General features: G+C 56.8%; 1 protein-coding gene across 1 annotated transcript in view; it reads left to right on the top strand.

Annotated features, from left to right (window-relative positions):
* Positions 1 to 3,567: 3,567 nt before the first annotated feature.
* The window catches only part of RAB37 (RAB37, member RAS oncogene family), a 23,877-nt gene continuing 17,376 nt past the window's right edge, over positions 3,568 to 10,068 (top strand). Inside the window, exon 1 of the mRNA XM_009880099.1 lies at positions 3,568 to 3,720. Coding sequence (XP_009878401.1) covers positions 3,568 to 3,720 — 153 coding nt within the window. The remainder of the gene's footprint in view (positions 3,721 to 10,068) is intronic.

Genomic DNA, 10,068 nt, shown 5'->3' with positions numbered 1-10,068 from the left:
AGCTGGGGTTCAGGCGAAAATTGGGAGCACAGCTGCATCGCTGGAACTGGTCCAGGCAGCAGCTCCCTCCGTGCTCCCGCACCCCATTTGGCACCTGAGCTTCGTGCTGACGATGAGGCTTGGGTTGCCCTTGGGACCAAGTGGCACCCTGGACCAAGCTCCCCTGGCCCGTGGGAAGGCAGAGATGGGGCTGAGCCTCCCCATGGCTTTAGCTCCAGCTTGGCCGCTCTGCTGTCCGGGCTGCGGCCGCAGGGCTGTCACAGGCCCTTCGTGCAGCATCCCCCCACCTCCTTTTCTTTCTATCCTTGTGGTTTTTCTTCCTCTTTCTAAAACTGCTGTGTGGGTTTCCATTTCGTAGCAGGGTGATTATATTTGGGTAGATGACGAGACCTCCCCAAACAGGGGCTTTTCCTTCCGCAACTGTCCCGCCTGGGACACGCAGCTGAAATCCTGGTGTCTGCGTGGGAGGCTGGGCTGGGGGGGAAAGGGAAGGGACCCCCTGCAGCCAGGAACCCCCCCCCAGACCCTCCCTCTACCCCCCTCTGCCCTTCAGCCCCTTCGCTCTGTGCAAAGACCTGGAGGGAAGGGAACGAGGCGCCAGGTGAAAATAAAGAAGCACAACTCTGTGTGGGAACAGGGGAGACCACACCGGCCGTAGCATCACCTCCTTCCTGGGGCACCTCAGAGTCACCAGGGGTAGGGAGGGGATGGAGGTCACATCTCTGACCAAACGCCGACCTCCTCTTCCTCCTTATTGCTGAGCACAAGAACTGAGGAAGATGAGAAAGGGCTGCCAGGGCGCAGCATCCACTGCTCCCCTACAGCCTGGACCAGGGATGCTGGGCTTTTAACCCCTAATTGGGGGATATTTTGAACACGTCCCAAATCTTCTGATCTTGTCTCATTTAATAATCTCATGGCAGGGTGGGGATAAACAGCACTGCTGGCCTGGTGGCACGCGCGTCACGCTGCGGGGACCCCGTGTGACACTGGGGTCCCCAGTCTGGTGTGGTACGGAGGGGACAGGGGTTGCTTCTGCAGGATACAGGGAATCTCAACAGGAGAGGCAGAGAGAACTCGAGCAGCAGTGGGGAAACATGCCCTGGATGTCGGGAGAGCTGCAGAGGATGCCCATTCCTGGACACGGGTCTTTCTGGCAGCGAGGGGCCAAGCGCAGAGCTGCTCAGCGCATGTTCGCGTAGATTGGCTGTGGTTTTGGAGCTCTGGAAAACGAAAGTTTGTCTCCCTTTTCGAAGTCCTGAAATGGGGGAGAAATGTAAAGATTTGGGGGACTTTGCAGGTGCACCTATTCTAGAAGTTCATGTCTATGTAATGCCTATTCCTGTGGGGTTTGACAGCTGCTGCCTGAGACAGGCTGTTGAAGGTAAGGGAAAAGCTGGTGTGGAGGAAGGAGCGTGACCCCGAAGCCGAGCAGCTCCTCCTCACTGCAGGGCTGGGAGCAAGCAGCACCTGTGGGGTAACTCGCTGCGTGCTCGAGGAGCTGCTCCAGCCCCCTTTACCTGCCACTTGGCCGGGCTGTTCTCATAGTCATCCTCGGGCAAGCTGAGCTCCCTCTCCCCGTTCATGTAGATGTTATTAGAAGTGGCTTCTCGCTTCCAGCTTGCAGGGACCTGGAGGGGACGAAGCGTGTTGGGCACAAGTGGGGCTCCAGGGAGTGGCTCCCTTGTGGTGGAGCAATCACCAGACCCCCCATCCCACTGCCCTCCCACCCGTGGTACCTGGAGGTCATTGGCCCTCTGTCTCTCCATGGTCTGGGCTGCTGAGGAACGTGCAGGAGAAATGGGTCAGACCAACACAGACCACCCTTTGCTGATGGGGAGCATTTTAGGGGGATTCTGAGCCCTTCCCCATGGGTGGTCACATCGGTTCCTGTGCAACCGCAGGTCTGGGCTGACTTTGCCAAGAGGCCCTGGACCACAGCGGGTCCTGGGGAGGATGCCAGTCCCTTTTGCCTCTTTCGCTCCCAGCCCTGCTCATCCCTGGGACGGGAGTGGGAGGGCAGCCTGTGGTGTGCTGGGATAGGGGGACGGGCGCTGGGGAGCAGCACAGGGACGCCCGCAGCTGCCCCACAGAGGAGGGCCACAGCTTGGACCCTCAGATCATTTGTACCTCTGCTGTTCTCCAATGATGCTCTTCTCATCCTGTGGCAGATGATGACGCCCAAAACCAGCACCAGCACAGCAGAGGGTGTCAAGACCAGGACAAGAAGGTTTGAGGTGCTAGGAGGGGAGAAAAGGGTGTTGCTGCCCCTCTGCGCTTTCCCCTCTGCAGCCCTGTGCCCTGGGGAGGGCTTTCATGCCTGTATTTAGCACAACCCTCGGGGGTATGAAACTCCGCGGGCTGGCAAGGGTGTTCCAAAGATTTCTCCCAGGTTTCCTGGCCAGAGATTCATGCACATGTATGTGCAATGTCTTGGCCAACTTGGCATGAGCCAGTTGCACAGATTCATCCCTCACCTTCATGGACAAGTGCCCAGATGCAGCACACGCCTGCCTGGGGTGTCGACGTCCCCTGCAGCCCTGCGGGAGCTGGGCAAAGACCCTGGGAGCCCCAACCAGTGCAGCCCTATGGCATGCAGGGATACAGCAGCCCCCTCAGCATCACATTTTGCTTTCTCCAGAGATGTCCCACTGGCCCCAAAGCCCTGTAGGCAGACTGGAGCTGGACCCTGCATCCTCGGGCTGCCTGGTCCTTGCACTGGGGACGGTCCCTCTCCTCCCTGGTGGCCCTGGCACTCACCCAGCCTGCAGGCTTCTGTCTTTCAGCGTGGACAGAGTGTTTTCCAGCTCCAGGGGAGTCCATGGGAAGGTGGGAGCAGATGTGGCCTCTTCCTCCTGTGTTGTGTGGAGGTCATAGTCTGTTGTCTTGGGCACTGTGGTGGAAACAGATGGGAAAACGCCGCGGTGCATTACCTGGTCCCAGGCTGGAGCTGAGGTTGGTGACTGGGGGCTTCAGGGCCCCAGAGGCTGCTGGCAGGGAGGTGATGGGGGGTGGCTGGGAAGTGCCAAGAGTGGCCCCAGGGGCGTTGTGTGCACTGCAGGAACAAGGGGGTGGATGCTGCGGGATCACTGAAGGCAATTCGGAGAGGGATTTCTTCCATCCCTAGCTCTCCGTGTCCTCCCTCCCAAGCCTCCCCTCTCCCCATTCCCTCTGTCCCTCCAGCCTCTATGAAAGCAGAACGGCCACTCCAGGAGCTTACCTGGGAGAACAGACACCATGACAGGGAACATGGGGTCATACCAGGCTACCTGGATCCCACACCAGTACCGATCCCCGTCCTCCACAGTCAGGCTCTCCATGGTCACCACGAACACGTGCTGAATGGGGTCGTCTCGCAGGGAGACCCTGTCCCCCCATGCTTCATCCCCGGGAGCTGTCGTCTGAATGAGGATGGAGCAGGAAAACCAGCTGCTGCCCCTGCACCAGTACTTATTGGCATCCACCAGCTCCGGCTGATACTCGCAGCGCACCTCCACGGATCCCCCCGTGCAGCCGCTCACCTCCTCGGGGCCCCGCAGAGCCCAGCATCCTGCAGGGATAGAGTCCATGCCAGCCTGCGGGCAAGTACAAGCCCACACACAAGCCTCCCTCCTGTCCCCAGTCCACTACCTGTCCGCCTGCCATGCGAGCCACTTTGTGCTGCCCCCAGAAAACCCCTCTGCAGCCGGCGGGGCTATAGCCCGGGGGTCCGGGTTGGAGGTGGGGCGAGGCTATGTGGGGCCGGGGGCCAGGAGGGCTGAAGGGCACAAGGGGAACCTCTCAGTCTCTCTGCCTCTCCATGAAACCCCAGTGCCTGGAAACCGCCTTCTGCTTCTGCCAGTGGGCTCTTCTGAGAAGAGCTGCCCCTCCAGCCCTGGGTAGGGCTGTACCCCCGCAGCTTTCCCGGGGTCAGGTTTAAAAGAAAGGAAGAAATGCTAAATATACCACACACCCCCCCTCACCCCCTGCTCTGTAGCCCCCTGGGGAGATTCATCTGTGCCCTTCTCCAAAGACAACCCCCCCACACCCCAGGAACTCAGGATGCTGCTGCATGCCCCAAAGTGTTCAGGTTTCTATTAAAGCCATCTCTGCTGGCAAAGCGCAAGGTGGGAAGCCCACCCTGCCCGCCCTGCCCACCCTGCCTGCTGCTCTCAGGACAGGCACAGGACTCGCAGGCTCCCCGCAGCTTCCCATGGGGTGTTTTTAGGGTTCTGTGGGTTGGAAAAGGTTGCCAGCCTCTACGAGGGATTGAAATAAATAATCAGTTCTTGGCAGAGGGGAAAGTAGAGAAGAAATATATCTGCAAGGAATCTCCATCAATGCTGGATGAGGATGTGGATTTTGGAAGGTGAGCCCTTACCCTCTCCCGTCAACACGAGAAGATCCTGCTCTCACCTGGGAGGAGAATACAGGTCCAGACCAAAAGCCTTTCCCCCATCCTGCTCGCTGGGTGGCTGCAGGCTCAAACTTTGCTCCCCGCAGCTACGTGTCCCCAGCAGCGGCCGTGCCGGGTGCCAGCCGCTCTCCAAGAAGCTTTTCACCGCCGTGGTGCCGCTCCTCAGCTTCCTGCCAGGGTGTGGGTGCTGCCTCACATCTCTAACTTGAGCAGTACATACGGTGGCTACTCTAAGCCTGCACCAACCACTTCTTTCCAAACCTGCTCAGCCTGAGGCATAACTTTGCCCTTGCCAGCAGCTCCTGTGGCCAGGGAGCCGAGAAGGGGGTCAGAAGCAGGGGCATGGCTTGGGCAAAGACCTCGAGAAGCTAAACTCAGCCTTCACTTTCTGTTTGAGAGCCTTAGGGCTGATGAAAAACTAAGTTCAGCTTTTCAAAGGGGAAAACCTGATGCTGAAGAGGAAAAAGATGCTGAGGATGGCCAAACCACTATGGACCAGTGGCTCTGCTCCCGTGGGTACCCATGTGCCGGGCTGCTCTGGACTGCATGCACGAGGAGCAGCAGCTGGAGCAGATGGGGTTTCCATCCACCCCGGAGTCTGTGCTGCCTGGACCCAGCCCTGGTGTGACCAAGAGCTCAGACGCCGGAGCGGGAGAGCTGCTCCCCAGCAAGGTGTCACCCACCAGCTCTCACAGTGATGGTGTACTGCTGGTGGTACATGAGAGCCGCTAATGTACAGCAGTGCTGAGCTGCAGGGTATGGCGAGGACTGAGCTCTTCGAAACACAAACAAGAAGGTGTCAACCCAGCTGGGAACCCATCAGGCAGGAGAGGCAAACACCGAGTTACCCTGCAAAGGTTTCGGCATGCCAGGGAGATGCATCCCTGCCACTGCCCAGCAAAGCACACAGAGCCCTTTTCACCATTCCCTTAGGGCAGGAGGAGGATTGGGAGAAGCATCTTGGAGGTGGAGGCTCCAACTGGAATGTACACTGGAAAGGTACCTTCAAAGGCATTTGCTGGCTGGAGGTTTTGAGGGCAGCTCAGTTACCCAAAAGCAGCCAGCAGCACTTCTTCAAAGAGCCACTTTGATAGAAGTGCTGGGGGAATTTTCCAAGCCACATCCGTGCTTTCACCATCAGATGAGAGGTATCATTTCCCCTTCCCTTTCTCTGTTTCAGGTTTGGTTTCTGGGCAGGATAAGCAGAAGCCCAACCCAGCACAGGGGCTGGGACCTCTGCCACAGACCAGGGCCAGTTCCTCCCTGTCACCATAATCCTCAGGTCCATGTTACCCTCCAGCGAGTTCTTGACTCCATTGCAGGGGCTGAAGACAGATGTCATTCCTCCACCTGAGGACACAGCAGTGATTTACAGCTGCCCAGCACTGAAGCTGCAACTCCCACATGAGGCTTTACCCTGATATTTCTCCTTAAGCAAAGGGGCCCTGGCTACAGCAGGGATGTTGGGTGGGGGGTGTTGCTGAGGGTTTTGCAAAAGAGATAGCTCCAGCTCAGCGCCTTGTCCCCAAACTGCCTCAGCAGCCTGTGAACGTGCTCCTGGAGGGGGGAAGAGCAAGATGGGAGTGGGCAGGAGCGAGGAGCCCCGCAGTGCTGATGTGAGAGGTTCTGTCACACGAGGGGCTGCGAGATTAATCCCAATTAACGCGAGTGTCAGGTTGAAAGGGAGTGGAGCAATTCAGACAGAAATCAATGCAGCAGAGCGTGGTGCGGAGCTGCGCTGCCTGGTCCCCTGCAGACACGGAGAGACCCCTGCGCAGGACCCCCCCGACACCCTCCAGCCAGGGCACAGGCACTGGGGTGCTGCAGACACCACAGGGGGGAAGGAATAAACACAGCTGCCTGCGGAGGAGGCTGCAGCTAAGGGCAGGGGAAGACACCGGGCTCTGCACCAGTATCTCTGCAGGCACCCACCCTGCCGTGGGCAGGGCAAGGCTGCCCTGATGGGGAAAGCCAGGTCCTGCCTGCCCAGAGCTGGGTTCTGCCCTCTTCTTGAGCCAAGACCCTTTCTCTTTGGGCAGCAAGTGGCTTGGGAAACACAAGGCAAGGCTATTCTGTAAGAGAAGAAGCGTTGCTGCAACACCTTTCTGGGATCCCAGTGATGCATCCTGACAGGAACAAATCAGTTTGTCTTTTTCGTCTGAGCCACACTTGGGGCCAGAGCAAGCGCTTGTGTGCGGCTCAGTAGCCGTGTCAGCGAGCAAAGCGGCCCCGGCAGCAGCAGAGCTATCGCTGGCGATGGGAACACGGCGGAGAGACAGGAGCTGACACCTGCGCTCCAGCTGCCCCTGTCTGGCGTCTACCTGCGGGCAGCCGCTCCCAGTCCCTGCCCAGCATGGAACAACATGATCAGACACTGCTTTTGCCCTTGTTCTGGTGAGATTTTGGGTCGAGGCTTAGTCTCTGGTGGTGGCCTTAATAAAAAAGCTCAAAGCCCTCCTGGGACAAGCAGCAATTGGATCAAGCAAAGTGTGGAGAGGCCCCTCTGTGCACGACCCAGTGCCAACAGATCTTGCCCAGTTCTCACCCCACCTTACTACCCACCACCACAGCTGAGCCTTTCCAGAGTCCTCTTCTGCTCTGGGCTTCGATGACATTGTCAACCCCTGATTCTGTTATTTAATCTAGGACCTTTGAAAAATAATCTGGCTGTTTCAGACTGTGCTTTCATGGGCAGAGTTCTCTTCTTTGGTGAAATTGTCCTTAGGAGATAAAGCTGAATATAATAATTGTTAATGCAGCTCCTTTAGTGCTGGTTGATCGAGCATGCACTGTCTGATCTCACACTTCCGCTGCCATCTCAGATAACCAAGATAAACCCAGATCACTCCCAGATCTCCTGACTTAGCAAAGCTAGTAAGAGAGAAATTCTTGCAGACTTTGTGGTGGTGGAGGGTTTACTCTGGGCTGTGCTTTAGGCTGGACTCTTCAGACAGAAAGGGCTAAGGGAGGGCGTAGTTATTACAGTGAAATTAAGAAACCAAAATTCAACAGATTCAGAGGATGAAATTCTGGCTCCTCCCTACTTCACAGGGAAGGAATGAGTTTGGTGGGGCTCAGGTCTCCCCAAAAAAACGTTTTAAGGGAAGATCAGGGAGATACAACGGGTCAGTGGGGTTGGGCTGAGAATGAGTAGGACCAGGCAAGGGGGACAGTGAAGTAGAAACTCCCGAGCTGGCTGTAAATCCTCCAGTGTTACAGCTGTTCTGCCCAAGGCAAATAGACAAGTAATTAAGCTATCAGAGATACAGTCTGCCAGACCAAACAATGGGGCTAAATTGCAGGTTCGTTTGAAATCAGTCCTGCTGTTTGCAAGTCATTTCCTCCGATTTCATTGCTCTGCACTGATTTCAGCTGGTCAGCGCTTGCTCAGGGCTATAAGCTGCTCTCTGGTTCCCAGGATCCTTTTCAGGGGTCTGGCAGAGGCTGGGTTTGCTTTGGATGGTGGGGAAAGACATTAATTGGTGTGTGAGGGGAAGAGGGTGATGCAGGTGTCAGGCTGCTGGGCTCTGATAAAGCTGCTGATACCACTTATCTGCAATGGGTCAGGTCCCCCAGAGCCATAAAGTGGTATAAAGCCCTTGGAGCAGTGCCAGGCTGTGCTGGTGCCTGTCTTTTGCCGGCAATCTGCGTTGTCTCATTAGGCTGCATTACACTTGGAGATATCATGATAGATAGGAAAACTCTTCCTCCTGAGTGCTGTTAAGCCTGCGGGGCCGAATGTGTCTCTGGTGTAATGCCAGTGCCTGCAGTAGGAAAGGAGAATTTGGCTATGTGAGGCTCTCCTCACTCGTCAGCAGCTCCTTGCTGCTCTCCTTCACAACTCAGAAAAGGGAGACAAATGTTGCTGGAGATGAGATGGGTCAGAGGATGCTCTCTGAGCCCCAGAGCCTCTCCTGCAGCAGGGGGGTGCTGGGAATCCCCATCCAGAGGTAAGCAGGGCTGGACCCTCAGACCCAGTGGTGCATTGGGGGTTTCTTCTCCTCGTCACTGGGGGTTAAGTTCATCCCACTCCCTGGGAGAAGTTTGTCTGAGTACCAGCACAGCTTGTGTGCCCAGGGCAGAGCCACACAGTGCCTGCAGCACATCTGGGTCTCTGGGGTCTGTGTGACCCAGCAGGCAGTTTGGGTTGGGGCTGTACCCCCACTCTGTGCGGCTGCTGGGGCAGGAGAAGGCTCAGCACGCGCTTGAGACATGTTAGCATGAGGTCCCTACCCTCAGGGGCCATTACAGCACTGGGACACCTATGGAAAGGATTGTGCTGACACCCATGGGTTTTTGACAAGTTCTTGGTGTCTTGGGAGTTGAGAGAGTTGCCTTGGCTTTGTTGAAGTCCCCCTGAGGTTTGCTGCTCTCATCTTCCTGGCCCTACCTGGTGTGGTGTTTGTGCACTGTTGAACCATGATGCTGGCCTCGCCACTTGTAAATTATCTGATCCAGACACCATGCCTCATGATATCACTTATTTTTGTGTTGTTGATCAGCTTCCGGTGCTTGAGACCAACGGGTGGTCTGGCTGCAGGTCTGTGTTGGGCCTGTGTTCAGCTTCCTCGCCTCAGGCAAGCCTGAAAAAACCCTGCCCTCTAGCTTGTTTTTCATCTTTTCTGGCTGTTATTGCCAAGACCGATCATCTGACCCAGCAGAACCATCTCTGCTGTCAGAGGAAATAACGGGCAGATATATTTAGCAATGTCAGGCCCAGGCAGTCGAACAGCGATCGGATGGGTGCAGATGGCTCTTGGAAGTATGGTCTGTTCCTCTGGCTTGGGGCCGTCTGCTGATCTTGAAGGAGGGAACTGGAGATCGAATTCAGTCTCTTAAATTAATCTTTACTGAGAAGTTTATTTATTTCCAGTTTAATCAACAACACTAGATTGCTCTAAAGGGATTTGTAAATAAAAGGATCTCAATGAGATATCGACTGTCACCTCCAGGCTCAGGCACAGTTTCATCCTGTTTCTAAACACAATTTGTTTTTCACTCCAAGCAGGCTCCTAACTGGGCTCTGTAAATGCAGTGGGTTTCCAAAGGGGAGCTGCTGGGTAGCCAGGCTCGGGTTAGCACCAGCTTCATGAAAAAGCTGAAATGGCCTGGCTAGCACAAGCCGCTGACCCTCCCTGGGGTGACACTTTACTAACCATGGTGACCACCCAGGGCTGCTTTGGTGCTGCCCATGGGTGCCCAATGGCTGTATGGGCTGACAGCTGGAGGGGTGTTAGCCAGGGCTGCCCCGGTGCAGGCATGGGACTTCCTAATGTGAATGCCAATGAGCTGGGTGTGAAGCACAACTCGAGCAACGCAGCAGACCTGGCTTTGTGCTCTCTGCTCGGCAACTGATCGGAGCTGGCAGCAAGAAACATCTCTGCCCAGGGCTGTCTTCCAGCCCCGCCTGACCATGCCCCGTGGATGCCTTCTGCAAGGAAGGGCTGTGTTGCCCGGTAGCGAGGGCAGGGAGCCGCGGGATCTTTGCAGAGCCGAGAGGGGGGACCTCTATCACGGCAGACGGAGTTGTGGGGGGAGGCGGAGCTGGAGAAGGAGCAGCGGTGGTGTGGAAGCTGCCACGGGCCCTGTCTGCGTGGACGGGAGCTCCCACGGCCTCCCCGCCCCCGGGCGGGACCGTCCTCCACCCGACCCCACCCCCCCCACCCCCACCG

This window comes from Charadrius vociferus, unplaced genomic scaffold (genome assembly GCF_000708025.1).
Source record: "Charadrius vociferus isolate BGI_N301 unplaced genomic scaffold, ASM70802v2 scaffold260, whole genome shotgun sequence".
NCBI lineage: Eukaryota > Metazoa > Chordata > Aves > Charadriiformes > Charadriidae > Charadrius > Charadrius vociferus.
This window is presented reverse-complemented; position numbering and strand designations above follow the sequence as displayed.